A 16,321-nucleotide genomic window follows, 5' to 3' on the forward strand; every position below is an offset into this window, starting at 1 on the left:
TGTAGGATCTGCACACCTCCCATGGGATCCAAAGGTCCAGACACTTGAACCAATGGTGGAAACAGTTTTAGAGAATGGTGTGAGAGAGCAACTTTCTTCTAACTGTTACCTGGGACAAAGGAAATACAATTCCCTTATTTATGTCACCCATCTTTTCCATGACTCAAACAAAAAAGCCAGAAATAAGATACTTGTTTAATATTTCACCCATTGCTGCACATCACTGGCATTACTTTTTGTTGAGAGTGATTAACTACAGTTTTGCATAAAACCTAGTCCTGCCACTGTCCAGGAAAATGAAGGAAACCCAAGAGGAGAGTCTTACAAACAGGTCAATATTAAGGCTGCATGATCAGAACAGTCTTTCCACACATCATTCTTCGTTCCTCTCAGAGTGAAGTTTTGGAGGACTTCCTGATCAATGAGACATCTACCACTTCTGCTCCCTTCCAGCCCTGCTGGAGAACTGTCTAGCAAAGGAAGGATCATCTTGAGAGGCTGTAGGAGTAAGTGGTACGCACTGGCCACCAGTGCCAGAAAGCTACTCATGGCTACCAGTTCTCCCCTCTTCCCCCTACTTCTGCTTTATCAGACAAGTAGATATGACTTCAGATCAACAAGCTAAACTTGAAGTAAAGACCTTCCAAGAACTTCTCTGTGGCAGTAACCCAGCTAGTCCATGTCAGGGAAACTTCGCTATTAGCTTTCGGAGAGAAGTAGCAAACCTAGTAATGGTTTAACGTCATGTTTGTCTCTGTTATGTAGTCTTTCCTTTGAGTAATATGGAGTGTTGTAAAGGAAGGCTTTTTCTTCCTTTGCAAATGGTATTTTTGTAAATCCAATGAATGAGACAGAGTGCCAGTTCAGACTGTGACTCACCCCAGAGCTCCATTCACAGGATCAGATAACGGAGCCAGCATAGCTGCGAGGTGTGTAGACACATACCATGTTTTGGAAGTTGGAGCACTGCTCACTTTGTGAGTGCCTGGCTTAGTTGGGCTGTTTTAAGTATGTGGGGGGTGGTATATGTGAGCTGTGGACACACCACACCTTCTCTGAGAGACAAAACACACTGATGGAGATGCAGGAAGAAAAGCTGGAACGTCAGCTAAACCAACCAGCTGCCATTCTTTAACGCCACCACGTAACAGAGAAAATAAAGTCTTGGCCACAGTTAAAACATTTTTTCCCTCATCACCTGTTGCTGCTGCCCCTTTTCCTTTGTGTGCTGATTTTTCCATTTCCTCAGTTGCCTGAATCTTCTCCTTACTACGACTACAGCAACTGAAACTGGTAGCCAAGAAATGACTCTACTCCAACAATAATACATTGCTCAGAGAGCAGCACTGTGATTTCCTGGACAGACGTCTGTCGTATCACGTCTCACATTGTAATCTCTGCTCACCCATTAGCAATGCTGGCTTGCTTGCACAGCAGTCGGCCAGCCGATGCGCAAGATACTAAATCAAGCTTCCTTCTGCCCATCTCACACTGTTCCCAGGTGAAGTCCAAGGAAGCTGTGATAAATACTGCTCTTAAAGTCTCTGATTCAATCACAGTTATTGACCGGGTTTTTACGGAATATAGAGAACAGATCACAGGCAACTGTCCCCAGAGACAAGCTTGGAATTGGCCTGCATCTGGGTGGGCACCAATTCCATTTTTTTTTAAAAAAGGATTCTATTTATTTTATAAAATTAAAATATGAAACTGTGCATAAATATAAAAATGAATGTATTTAAAAAAATAAATCTGGTGCCAGACGTTGAAAAGGCTCACCAGCACTGATGGGGGAAACAACAGCTACCTTTCCTCTGTAAGGCATTTTGTAATAGAGCCAGTCATACAGCAAGGTGTTTCATCATGAAAAATAGCCACTTCTTCTGTGTACAGAAGTGCTGAGCCAGGAGTGCTCTAAGAGACTCTGTCTGTATTTCGATCACCACCTTTGGTGGTTGAGATAAACTCAGGCAGATTTTATAGGGTGCTCTCTAAATTAAAACGAGCAATGAGAAATTCAGATCACTTATTCTCCAGGATTGTGAGATCCTCATTCTCTGCTCAGTCAAAGGTGTGACATCTATGTTGGATATCTGCATCATGGTTTGAACATCACAGCACCTATCTATCTCCATTGGCTGGTAGCCTAGGATAAAAGGTTTTCTGAATTAGTCACTAGTCTCTTACTTAGTGACCTGGAGATTATTATAAAGATGTTAGGAATACATATCAACTGAGAAGGGAGCTAAGACTGAATCAACGCTGTTTGGTATGCCCCTCTCCTTTTTTTCTGTTTCATTTTGGCTGTATATGCAGCCCCCCAACTTGTATCTCCATTTCAAATGCTGAAATTCGGTGGGCACTGAATCCTGCAGGGTGCTGCGGTCCAGCCCCTTGCCTGCTCACAAGTCAGGAAAGCCTAGAAGTGGCATGATAAAATATCCAAAGTACTCAGTCCCAGTTTATTAATTCCTGCCAGTGGGACTTCAGTCAGATAAGCTGGTATTTAAATATTGATCCATCTCTAATGATTACAGAATGACAAGCACTGCTTTCCACAGACGAGTGTACAGCTACACGGAAAGCCTGAACTGTCTCAAGGCAGTAGGATGACAACTAACCAAGTATTTTACAAACAGATGGCTTGTGTTGTTGTGACATAAATCTACTGTAATGTGATGTAAAACAGCAACAGTTCATCCATGATTAAGAAATATTTTTTGTTTACACTCTATTTTCCTTTCCGAACGCCTTAACAATGAGCAGAATGAGCGATGCTTGGAGGAGGAGGTTGAGTGGAGGTAGGATTCAGTATTCAAATGAGCTAGTGGCAGAAAGACAAAGTCTAGGTGAGCCTGGCTTTGTATTAATTTGAACAGAAGAAATAATTTTGTCCACGCTGTCATTGTGGAGGTCCTTTTGCTAGTTATGTACTGAAAAAAATGAAATATACATAAATCAGATGGTATCTATGACTCACCAGACAAATCAGAGCAGACTATTTGAGGTAAAACTTCAGGTGAAGTATTTGCCACTCATATTAATTATGAGGAACTGTTGTCTGAAAGCCGGTCTTAATGCATTGCCCTCACGACTCATCACTGCTGCCTCTGAATCACTCAGATAATTCTCAGAAGCAAGGGAGAGAGAGGTGTTAAAAGAGGAACAATCAAGATTTCCTGATTTTCTCTGTATGTGTTTGCTAAACTGAGGGAAAAAAAATCTCACCTGAAGCACAAAGTCAAGATGCAAAATGGAAATTTACAGTCAGAATTTGCCACCAACTACACATCAGCCTGAGTGGCCTCAGACCCAGACGCTATAACTGAGTCCCAACTCACTAAGTCAAGTTACAGAGAAGCAAAGGCAGAATTTTTTGACCATTAACTGAGATTCTTGCATCTAGCGTTTGCCCTGTATTTCAGCTACAGGCTGAACACTTTTTTTTCCCCAAGTGACATTTAAGAGATGTTTAGGAAGAAGCTTCAAACAGAATTTAATTTGGGCTTGTATACTAGCTGATTCATGGGTCTCCTACAAAAGGCTCAGCTTCACGGAGGATAGATGACCCATTTTTCATTCAGTCAAAATTTGCAGATTTTTTTTATCTGAACATAAATAAACCCATCCAGTTCTCTACCTAAGGAAAAATATAGTACAAGTATATCCCGACGTAGATGATAAATATCAAGTTGACTTTTGCTCTCTGCGTTCCCAGATCTTTCATTAGCACTAAACACAGTTATTGCAGGGAGCAGAGAGCCTTCAGAGCAGCAGCTGGCTTCCTGGGAGAGAGCTGCCTGGGCTGCGCCTGCTGCTGATGCTAACAAACTTGTCCCGCTCCGGGGGCAAACTGTGGGAAGGCCGTGTCGGGTGGGCCAGAGGGGAGGGAGACCCTCCTTTAGCATCATTCCCACAAGATCCAGCCTTGCAAGACTCCCTTCTCTCATGCAAGCAATCCCGCCTCTTGCAGCAGTTGGCTTGAAGAGGGGGACTTAGCATCCTTACCTGAGCTGATTGGCAAGGCTGAGTTTCCAATTCAGAGAAGAGAAAGGAAATTATTATTTGTGTACCACCGCCACACTCGTGCAATCATTCCAGAGCAGCACTGCACTAAAATGTGGGACCGTACCTTTTATAGAGTGATGGAAAAGCAGAGGTACATGGACAATGAGCACAGCGTGATCTCTCTTGGGCTTATTTTGGTTTTAAATGATCTTATTTTGTCCGTGTTGTCTGCATATTGACATGACAACCAATCGGCTAAAACTTAGCTAAGTACTGACCTCTCTGACATGTGATTTAAAGCTGTCTCATGGAAAAATATTTGAAGGATCACCAGCTGAAATTGAAGTATTCAGCAGCAGGGCAAAGAGAACTACAGTACATGAATACAGAGAGGACTGTCCCTATGGTAATTCTGGCAGATGGCATAAGGTTGCAAGCAAGTAATAGAAAATTTTAAAACTAATGAAACAAGATTAACATAGGCCACTCCATTAGTATTTCTCCTCCCAAACAGCTCAGTCCTGATTATATTTTATATCCTCATGGAATTAAAACACTGAATTTACAGGCAGCAAAGGGAAATTAGATCAGAATACTGTTTGTGGATGATTAACTTGCATTTCCTTTCAAACTAAATGTATGTGCTTCAGTCCTTCAAAGCCACAGACAGCCACTTCTCTGACAGGGAATTTGAGGAACAGAATATGAGGTCCAGTACTTCATCTTAGGTGAAATAAACTGGATAACCAGAGACCCAGGTGAATACAACACTTCCATAAACTCACAAATTTATATGGTGTCACTGCATGAGAGATGTTGCCTACAAAAAACTGATTAGGGGAAAAAAATGAACAAACTTTTCCTTATGCATCCATTGCCCTCTGTATTTTAACCAGACTGAAACAATTTGAGCAGATGTAAGGTATTTTGTGATCTGCCTTCTTCCAGTGACAACACAAGAAGGTTTTATTATAAAATACTTGTCACTGCTGATTTTTGGGATTCCTCTATTAAAAACCGAGGGATAGAGTGGTCCTGAATGTGAAGACATTTTTAAGGACTACACATTCCCAGGAAGTGGTTTTACTGTTCTTCATGTGCATGGCTTTCTCTAGCTATCAGAGGTCTGCACAACAGAATTAAAAGGCAGAACTTAGGGCCAGCTTTTCATGTTTGGTTGCCTAAAGCTGGGCAGCAAGAAGGGCTTACATACCTGGCTTGATAGCTGGGAGTACTGAGCATTTGCACTGTTAGAAGTGACGGATAGATGTTCAGCACTCCTGAAAACTAATCTTACTGCTAAGGATGACTCAATGCATATTTAGAAGTCAGATTTCCAAGAGACTGAAGGGCCATATACCCCTTTAGGTGCGCCAGTCCAACAGTTAGATGCCACGAGCATTTACAAACATACACACCATTCTTCATATGCCTAAAGCTCCACGCCTATATGCCTTGGTAGCATCCTCCAGATATAAAGAGTACAAAACCACATGCCTGAGTCCTGAAATGCCAAATGGGTGAATGAGTTTCTGAGGTGTAACGCACAAAATATGTATTCTTCTTCCTAGCTCGCTCAGCCTGTCTTCTGAGACGAAACACAGGAAGACAACTTAAGACTTGGTGAAGGCTTGCTTCACCTCCTTCTGTAACTCATCACACAGTTTTTCTCTAAGCTCTCTAAATTTTTGTTTTGGACTCTAAGATCTGTTTCTCCCATGCACTGGAAAGGGCTGCTTGTTAATGCCTATGTTACTCTCCACTAATACATTGCTCCCCATGGTGGCAAGGCAGCTCATTGATGCTATTCCTGTGCCCTGTGTTTTAATCACTCACTCCTGGTTGTCATCTGCAGAGGCTCAGATTCACTTCAAAAGACCCCTCAACTTTAGACACTGAACAGAGGCACCTGGGTTAAGAGCAATGTCACCTTACACACAGCAGGCAGATGTGAAGATGTGCCAAGTGAGAACCAGCAGCAGCTGGTGAACTGTCTCTCCCTGGAGATGCCTCTCGTCCTCTGTCAGATGCAGAAGCAGCCTGTGGTGCCTATACTTCTGACTTAGGCACTCCCTGAAGTGGGATGCAGCTCTCTAGTGTGGAGTTACCTATTCTGTTCATGCTGAATCATCTCTTTCTGTCGCTTCTTAGACCAAGCAATCTGTACAGCTGTGGGCTGTACCTCCTGTTGCTGTACCCCTGCTGATACACCTTCCTGCACTCTGGATGAAATTTCTTGATGCATCGATACAATTTCTTAGAGTGCAGTGGCCCTTAAATAAAGTAGATTTTGGGAATTAATAGGTGGAACTGACTTATCTTTGCTGCTGAAAAAGAAGGAAATCCCTATCAGTGCATTCTATGAAAATAGCCTGAAAATAAATTATGTACTGCTTTTATGATGACAGTCATGAAGATTTATATTATTATTATAAATTATTATAACAGTTATTTCAAGTAATTTTGTTATTTGGCTTTCAGGGCCTTATCACACAAAACCAAAAAAGGGCAGTGACCTGATATCTCGCATGAAAGATAAAGACACGTAAACTGTCTAAACAGCCACCTCACTAGAAACGGAGAAGAAAATAGAATGCAAATAGAGTCTGAAACCAAAATGCCTTTCTCCCTCACCTCCTTTCTATTTCATCATTAAATAAATGATAAAGCTGTCACTAGAGACCACATAGAAAGAGGTCTCAAAGGGTAGAAATGAGAGCTTTCTGCATTTGTCTATTTTTAATTTCAAAAGGTATTTTGAATTAAAAAAGAAAGAGGGAAAAAAGAGCATAATGCTATTCGCATGCCTGATTTCCCAGGAGTTCAAACAAGCTCTATGTCCTCTTGTAATAATACAACGAATTTTCAAAACCAAACACAAATAAATTAAAATTAAACTATGATCCATAAATTTAATTGAGATTCACAGTGTCCGATGCTTTTCAAATGCAAATTACCACCAGACAGTGCATCTTTTTGCATCACTTATACAGCTAAAGCATAGGTGATAGCTTCTCCCCTCTTTCTTTTTTAAATGGAGAGATATACTTCAGTCATAGTGCTGGAATTTTTGCACATAAAAGCTGAATAATAATTTATCATTTTTCATAGATGCACCATATCATGTTGTACAGTGCTTAGAGCGCAGTACAGAAAATGAGCAGGAAAAACAAGCATTTTTGTGTTGAAGAATAGACCAAAATTGAATTCTTCTGTCATTAGAGAAAATATCCAAAGGTAACTACAGTTGTTTTGTGTCAGAGGTCTTTGGTCTTCAGAAAATAAGATTAAATGCCCCAGTGGTAACATAGAATTCTGTGCAGATCAGCCATATCCCTTTGGAAATAGAACATACACATGTCTTACCTAAGACGGGTGTGAATTTGGAGCTGGAAGAACTAAATCATGGACAGCATCTACCAAAAGGAGCTACTCCAGAAGAGATGTTATGGAATAGTTAAGGTTTAATTTACAGTATTTGCATTCAGGACAACTTCACTGGGTAGTGAAGTTCTTAGTCCTTGATCTTACAGAAATTTCAGCTCTTAGTTAGTGTGACCTAAGGAAAAAAAGCCTTTGCCTACAAAAAAACATTTTTTAAGCACAGATATTTAAAAGCACACACACAGCCTTGCGTGTCTAAAGGGTTGGGATCCCCCCCAGCTGCATGGGGATGCGTTTCAGGACCATGTTTGGTTCTCCGTGATCACTGGGAATGTGGGAGAGATGGCTTTGGATGCCTTTGGGTGCAAAAAGGACCTGAAAAGGAGTCCCCAACGTGTAGGGTGTGTTGTGTGGGCTGGGGTGTGAGAGGACTCTCTCCACGGTGGTGTTCCCTCGGCGGGATGGCTTGAGCCCCTCGAGTCCCCATGGACTTCCGGGGAGCAGGGCTTGAGCCATCCCCCTGAGGGACCACGGGTGGTTTGCTTGCAGTGGGAATCCCAGAAGCAGGATTATTTAGTGGATTTTTCTTCCTGATGTTTACCCCTCTGATGACAACCATTGCTCTCCAGATCTTCCTCCCCCATTTGTTGGACTGAACAAGCTCGGAGCTCTTCACATCTCCTGTCAACCCACAGGTTCTCCATCCTGCTGGTCATCTGAACAGCAACTGAAATATAAGCCCATATATCTGAGGGAGTAAATGTCTCTTTTAATTTTGAACTAGGGAGATGCAATGTTTAACCATGCAGGAGCAAGCTGAAGGGTGGCGTTTCAAAGGTGCGAGGAAGAAATGTTTTAGGCGGCTTGTATTGTGAACTAGCATGATGTTTTTGGATGGGAAGAAAGGGAAAAAATCCTTTAAAACCATGGAGGAACATCACCAGAGACACTATTTTAACTGTTAGTTAATGGTAAAACAAAATATTTCCTACCCATGAAAGTACAAATCATGTATTGAATCAGATTCCAAAGATGATGTAGTATGATAAGAAATGCCAAAAGTGATATGCAGAATGCTAACTCCTGTGAGAAAATAAGAAGAGTCCTTTACCAGTGTTGTCATGACATGAACTAGTCATTATCACTATGCTCAGTGAAAAAGCTCTGTTTCTACAGCACTTTTCCATGATATCCTTTAACTGGAGGAAGGGAGTAAAAACAGTGGTGTGAGGAACATCAGTTGAGGTTTTAAAAAAATAAACAAATATGGCATTTCAGAGTGGGTTGTGTAAAAATCACATGCAGGAAAAAAACAAAGTTGAAGTTCACATACTTAAAAATGATCACTGCCACACGACAGAGGCCATTTTGCTCTTGACATAGACACATTTCAGCTCAGATCCGCAATTCTGACCACGGCATCATCTCGTGGCATCACCCTTCCTAGCTTGGTCACTCTGCTTTTTCTGTTCGTCAGTACACTCCACACCTTTCTGCTTCCCGAGCTTTCCTATCCCTTCCTCTGCCTCCAGCCCAGGGGGAACCTCATCTTCACCTGCATCCCCTGCTCCTTCCTCCCCTGTCCCCAGAACCACATGCTACTCTTCTCAACATCCTCCTCCTCCCAAAATGTCAGTGTCACTTGTGATCCGGGAAAATGTCGAAACCCAGCACCCCCAAATTCACACGCCAACGGGAATTGACATCTTTCCCACACGCCCGTTTTTATTCCCAGTACCCGATGATGTAGAGAGCTGGGTACCAGATTACTGCTTTGGTGTGACTGAAAACCACTGCCACTGTTTTTTCAGACAGTTGGCCACATCAAACCTTAATTTTGGTCCTTTACTTGCTGCTGGTAAATTAAGACCCAGGGAAGCAGACCACAGTCAGGCAAGCTCCCAGGGAATTTACCCAGTAAGGATTTTACCTGACTATGGTGAGATTTGGCTGCCCAGTCATTAGTGGAACTGATACGAAGAAACCGCAGCAATTAATTTTACTGTGAATCTACCTGCTTTTGCCAGCTTGTTTGGAATATACTTAAGACGACAAGGTCATAGCAGATTTGGTAATTTTAAAATACTCTTTTTTTTTAATTCCACTCAAATATTCTCAAATCAAACCCTGACTTGAAAAACAGCTACTGAAATTTGGGGGTCAAATGTTGCTTTTGTTAAGACTGAAGTCAGCGAGGATCCTTCCACCAAATTCGTGTCACTGATTAAAGCCTCCAGCTAAAAGATAAGTGTCCCTTTTATCATATCTGTATGAACTCCTTCTAACTTTTTGCCTGCCACGTGGTGGTTTATCATAGTAGGGCTGCTTGTGTATGCTGAATGGTCCAACTTTAAAAGAAACAGTATGAAATACTTACTACCCACTTGTGCCTTTTCACACACACATAATCTGCTCCCGTCACAAACATACAGGTAATTGCTTTGTTAAAACATACGGCTTAAGCCTGTAAATCAGGATGGTCTAATTTAGAGAGTGCGGCTCATGGGCTGGTAGCCAGGCACTAGAGCAGGAGCAGGTGTAGTGTGCAAATCCTTCACACACAGCTCCCTCAGCTCTGTTCCTTGGATCTTTGACCCATGTGGAGTTTGTACACATATGCAGAAGAAGGAATATTCAAATTCAGGTTATCCCAACTCTAACATTGTCATTTTAAGGGAAACACCTTCCTGTACCAAACACATCAGTTTCTGTTATCCCATCATGCTGCTGGTAGTCTAACACAGAACTGGAATATATTATCTTCATGCTCTCCTTTAATCAAGTCCCAATAATCCTTGGAGGAAACCCTCTCCAACAGATCTGAACCCAGGAAATCACATTGCTTACTGAGAGGCAATCAAACACACAAGAAGGCTCTGGGTATTTGTATAGCTTTGTGTTCACATGGGCAAGCCATATGCGCTGGGTGCAGCCATAGAGCTGCAGAAGGCAAAGCCAAGCCATCGCTGCTCTACCAGTGGTGGTAGGATGGCATATGATGTACACAGGCTTTCAACAGGTGACGAGAATAATCTCATGCACAGGATTTGTCTGCTACTAACACATGCAAATATCTGATTGCGCAGAGGCATCGCCAGCCTCTCCAACAGCTCCTGAGCGTGTGCATGAGCAACTCGGATAACAGCTCGCACAAGCGAGGTGCACTGGCAGTTAAGCACAAGCAACTGTTGGCATGCTACTCTGAAGCTGAAAAGTCAGCCTGTCACATACTGAAACCATCTGTAAATCCAGTGGATTTGCTGAAACGACAATTTATGCTGTTTCCATATTGCTGAAATTATTCTTATTCTTTAGCATGCAGAGGAAAATTCAGTCACATTTTCCTTAACAATTGCCGTTCCCGCCTTGCTGCATGTCACAGCCCTCTGGGGTGACTGCGGTAGCACTGACCTTGGACGTCGCTGCAGTGGCATTACTTTCCTTACCACTCCTTGGTGCGGTCTCCTCGATTGCTGCCGCTGCCGGGGCTTCTGCCTTCTTTGCACTTGTTTCCAGAGAAACAGGAGGCCCTACTTTCCCCAACCCACTCACTGGGGTTGAGCTCGGACTGCTTGATTGCCGTGACTGAGCCTTATACCAGCTAGGGTAAAACAAGGGATCGATGGTTTCTGCTGTGGCCGGCACTTGAGTGTCAGACTCTGGGGGCTGTTGAGAACCACTTGGTGTCACAACCTCATCCTTAATCAGGACAGATAAAGAGAAGAACAAGCAGAGTGCACCGTGTTACCTTCCTGCTGTAGCCACATTGCTCTGCATGCCGTGTTTGTTATATCTCACTGCAAGGAATAGATTTGTCCTAATATATGGTCCAAAAATTTACAATCAAAATGCAAAGCAAAAGCAACTATCATTTGAATAACACAGATATGGAGGGTAGAATTAGCTGGGAAGAGGATGCTGACTGAGAAAGGAGTGAGAACGTGGTTCCTTAATTCAGATAAATGCCCAGTTCAGTCCTAAAAATATAAGAAATTCTCCATAAGAGCCTCATGAACTGGTACCAGCCATGAACGACAGGCATAGGTACCTTCGAACAGCTTGTTGGGGTTTGAGTTGACAACACCACATTTGCCAATGAGTCTGTTGATACGAGCAATCAGAATAAGGGGAATACAAAGACATTGAAGAGAAACATTTACCCACCAGCCTTGCTATCAATGTTATGAGCCAAGCACAGTTGCCCTGCCAGGAAGAGCAGCAGCTGGCTGAACTGCACCTCTCTACCTGCATCAAGCTCTCGGGGCTCACCCACATGGTACCTGCTATCACCACACTGTTTCTGTTTTGCCCTTTTTACACCAGAAGGCAAAAGCTGAAATACAGGTTTCCCACACACTGCAACACCCACATCATGTCTGACTCCACGTCCGACCACCTCCTAATGGCATTTTACAATTGCTACAGCAGCATGCCGTACCTTTCCCATTTTAGCCTTAGAAGTGAGGGACTCCACGTTAGTGGGCAGAATTGCTTATGTCTAGTTTTTGTTTGCATAAAAACCTACGTCAGTTAGGCAACATAAGTTTAGTTAAGTCAGTGCAAATCCTCAAAAGACAAACTTTGGTTAAATCAATAAAGCCTGATTTAAGAGCATCTTCATACAACTGGTGCAAACTCATGTATGTTTTTAAATCAAAGCAAGAATGAATCTATAGTCTTTATTTTCCCTTGTTTTATGTGGGGAGCTTGCTACAATCAAAGATTCTTTACGTGCTCTCTTGTTTTCACACTGGCCTCCTCAAATATCTTCACAACAGCCTTTACCCGCTCAGCAACTTCACTGGGTAAATTGCATAAGAGGAGAATTTGCTAAGTTAGTTGTATGTAAGGCCAGCTAAAGTAGCACATGAAGTATATTTTTTTATGTAGCTCTTTTAGAATATGTGGCAGTTATGGTCTCATTCTAATTGCATTCCTGAAGAAAAAATGCTGGCCTAAATTATTCACACCCTGAATCAGTTTGCTGCTAGGTTGTTGGAGGCAGTTTCCTCTCCTGTTTGGGGTATGATATCCCTGCATCCACCTAGATGATATCCCTAGGATGACCAGAGCAGAAGGCAGCAAACACCATTCACAGAAAACAGATTAGAAGTATGATCTAAAAATTGGTGGTGGAAAGCTCATTAAATCCAGAGGGAATGCCAAATTCTCCTAGTATAAATAGTCTCCTAGTATAAATTTTAACAACCATTTCATTTATAATAGTTAGTCTGAGTTAAATCACAGCAAGCATAACATCTATGGTAATGCGCTTAACTCCCAAACTGCATCTCATTTATATCTTCTGTATCTGAGATATCATATATATCTCAATTTATCTAGCAGCATAATTTTTGCCTATCAAGCGTTATATACTCAGGTCAAGAGGATAGGGTACAGTTGTGTGTATGTGTACAAAGGCAATAAACAATTTTGTTCTCCAGCGCATTGACTCCCTTTGCTGTGCTCCTGACATACGGTGCCTACAGGCCACAGGGGAGCGTTTTCTTGCTCTGCCACGGCGCACTCAGCATAGCTGGCAGGGCAGTGGGGCACCAGGGGCACTTACCTGACCAGCCGGAGCAGTGGGCAGTGGCACTGGAGCAGGTTCAGCCGGGGTCTCTCCCGCTGCACTCTGCGGTTTGGCGTCCTGCTGAGGTGGCTGTGATGCTCTCTCAGCCCCTTCCTCCTCCAACTCTTCCTCCTCCTCTCCTGATGACTCTGTGTGGACTTCATCCAAATCTTCACCATCCACTGTCTCCTCCTCTTCCTCTTCTCCCTCCTCCTCTGATAGGACATGCGTAAAAGGACAGGGCTGAGCACCACGTGAAGTTGGCTACAGTCTTTATGTAATTAGAAAGCCATTTACAATTGCACAACAAAGCTGATAATCTGCTGCCTGGCAGAGTACGCAGGCTGGGGAGAGGGCATTTGTGAGGAGCCTGCTCCCACCAGCCATGACTGGGCACTGCCATGGAGCTGCCAGCAAGTACTTCACACCAGGGAGGACACCAAACACACATGCTTGTTAAAATCTCAAGCTGGCCCCTTCCATGGGAAGGAGGACAGAAAGTCCTGCCAATGCAGTTATACTCACGAGGGATACACAGCATGGCCCTGCACTTTTTGGGGAGAGGATACCTGGTTTGGCACAATCTGCCAGGAAAAAAGTCCCTCTTGCAATTTTAGGTATATGTTTGTTTTAAACACCAGTGAAGCCATCATAATAAATCTTTACCAGGTCAGTGCTTTGCAATACATGACTGGAGGTTTGGGATACCAACCTCCCTAAAACCAGACTGTCAAACTTGATCAAACCATTGCTTTTGTGTCATCTGACACATCCTGTTGTCAGCATTTGTGGCTTGGCTCATTTCGAGAGGGAGCCCACTAACAATGCGTTTTCTTTTGCATAATCACACTATTCATCCTCACAAACGTCGGATGTTGTTCAGAGCCATCCTAGCACTTTGGAGAAATCAATTTAGATGGATGCATTAACCCAAGCTCCAAACTGGCTGTGCATTTTGCACAGGTTATGGTTCTGCCTGAGTATATAGAAGGAATGTAGATCTGCAAATTAAGGAACGCCCTCATAATGGAGAAATGTTTCTGTGGACAAATACACTCCTATAAGCAGAGTGCTGAATCTCTGCTTCCACGTCCCCTGGTTGCAGAGGACCTCATTGACTGTAGTAGGAGTTTCAAATGCAGGACCGAACTCCCGATTGCCAAAGCCCTTGCTAATGCCTTGTCCCCAAGAGGTGGGTGTCACATTCCCCATCACATGGTGGGGGTGTGTGCCTGGAGCACAAGGTCATCATCTTGGCAGATGCACGTGTGTGGCAGGGATGTGGCAGCCGTGGCTGATCACAGGGACAAACTGGGCACGAGGATGTGATTAGGGATTGTCCCTCCCAGGACAAATCCCTGGAGGTTCATGGCCCTGCGAGATGGCACCTGCTCCTCTGCTGCTGACTGGTGCTACAACTGCTGTCCCACTACATGGACCCCTGTGCCAAGTACAGCTAGTCCACGGATCCCAACCTACAGACACGCAAGGTCTCTCGCAGGGAGCAGCCACGCACTCTGAAGTTAGTATAAGTTGTGACGGGAGAGTAAGAGATGGGTGGCATCTGCATGAGACTTAACTGGACTGATAAAGGTAAATGTAAATGTACTAGCAGAATCCAGTGCTAGCAAGAAAATTAGAGATATCCAGATGACTGCCTTTTAATAGGAGAGATCTGCTTATTTGAAACATTCATTTCCATTAACTTCTTGTGGCTTACTCTGTAAGGTAAAGCATAGATGAGCCTAGATTTCAGGCTACTTTGGTAAATGTAGAATTACAACTTCATGTTATTATATAGACATATTAAGCATGTTTAGTCATGATGTCATGACTAATGACATGACACAAGATGTTAAATGCATGAAAGATGATGACAATTTTTGTTTCCCTCTATAATCCTGTGATCTTGAATTTTGATTACATTTCTGTTAAATTTCTTGATTATTAAAAAAAAGAGTTAAAAAAAGTATCTTTCATAAGTACTTATTTTAGTAGTAAACATTCTATTTCTTTAATGACTTTCTAGAGCAGACAGGCCATACAATAATGGCATCTTTTAAGGAAAAAAGGACTTTACAGACTGAGATAAAAGCTTAATTTTGTGGTCCCTTCACATGAGGAGTCAGTAAAGATCATGGGCTTAGGAAAGTGTTGAGGCCACATAAAAGGTAAGATTAATGGTGCCAACAGGTTATGTGATTTTTTGACTGTGATGGATTTTGCTTTTGATTGTAATTGATACAAAATGGTCTAGTTACACTTTGGGGTGGAGAGAAATATCTGATTCAAGTTTTCCTACTCAGAATCATCATGTAAATTACACACAGCTGCAATTTAAGAAAGCAATTGAGGTGAAATAAATGACATACCTCTGTCAAAATCAATTTCTCGTATTATCTTTTCTTCTCTACTGAGGTTCACTGTGAATTGGTTCATATTTTCATACCCATCCTCTATTTTTTCCATTTGAAATCCTTTAGATGCTTCAGTAATTCTGAAACAGAGAGATTGGTTATTGGCATTTGGATTTACAGATAAAGTTGTAATTTGTAATTCATTATAAAGATAAAAGTCTCAAGTTTAAATACTTACTTTTGTAGCAATGTTTTGGCATTCTGTGAAAACAAAAAGGAAACAACTGACTTCTTAAATGGTTCCATTTTTTCAGAGATTTTATGCATTGAGATCTAATTCTTACACAGGCTGCTTCTAAACGCACTAATATGGATCTCATAAATGACAACCATGAGATCTATGAATGAGATCAAATTTGAATGGTAATTAGTATACAGCTGAGTAAACCTTTTAGTTCATTGAAGACTTTTTAATTAAAATCTGAATATGATGGGAAATACATACAATTTCTACAAAAATGAAATGGAAATATTTTTGCTCTTCTTTTTTGTGTGTGATGAAAAGCAATAGTTCCATTACCATCTTTAGTCACAGTAAGTGTATCTTTGACTATCCATAAGGGCATACTTCTGGAGCCACAAAATTTTATTTGTCTGGAAATAATATTTTACTCTTCAAAGGCAGTTCTTTGATGAAAATAATTTATTTATTTTTTTTAGAAAACACCCTTCCAGCCTTTAATACAGAGGAATTGTAAACTTGCAGGACAGAAATTCTACACCAATGAATTCAGTGGACAGGCTGCTAATGGTTTCCTAACCAGCTCTCCTAAGTTTATAGTAAGAAAACAGATGGGAAAAAAAAAATTAAGTAAAGGCATAAAAATGTGACTGAAAACATAAATATTTAATTATTGGAAAGTTAATCACTCTGTCAATATGCAAATGAAACCTATAACTCACAGAAGCCCATATACTCATATATTATAGTGGTGGGACA

The 16,321-nt window shown here is 42.0% G+C and overlaps 1 protein-coding gene across 2 annotated transcripts in view; it reads right to left on the bottom strand.

Moving 5' to 3' along the window:
• TRIM55 (tripartite motif containing 55) overlaps positions 1–16,321 on the bottom strand; it is a 37,899-nt gene that overhangs the window by 6,423 nt on the left and 15,155 nt on the right. The window contains exons 6-9 of one of the 2 annotated variants that reach the window (XM_072851250.1): positions 15,560–15,582; positions 15,337–15,461; positions 12,962–13,179; positions 10,804–11,091 (exon numbers count right to left, since the gene is read on the bottom strand). In XM_072851250.1, coding sequence (XP_072707351.1) covers positions 10,804–11,091; positions 12,962–13,179; positions 15,337–15,461; positions 15,560–15,582 — 654 coding nt within the window. The remainder of the gene's footprint in view (positions 1–10,803; positions 11,092–12,961; positions 13,180–15,336; positions 15,462–15,559; positions 15,583–16,321) is intronic. The other variant, XM_072851251.1, reaches the window with a different exon arrangement.

The sequence above is a fragment of the Ciconia boyciana genome, chromosome 2, assembly GCF_034638445.1.
Source record: "Ciconia boyciana chromosome 2, ASM3463844v1, whole genome shotgun sequence".
Taxonomy (NCBI): Eukaryota; Metazoa; Chordata; class Aves; order Ciconiiformes; family Ciconiidae; genus Ciconia; species Ciconia boyciana.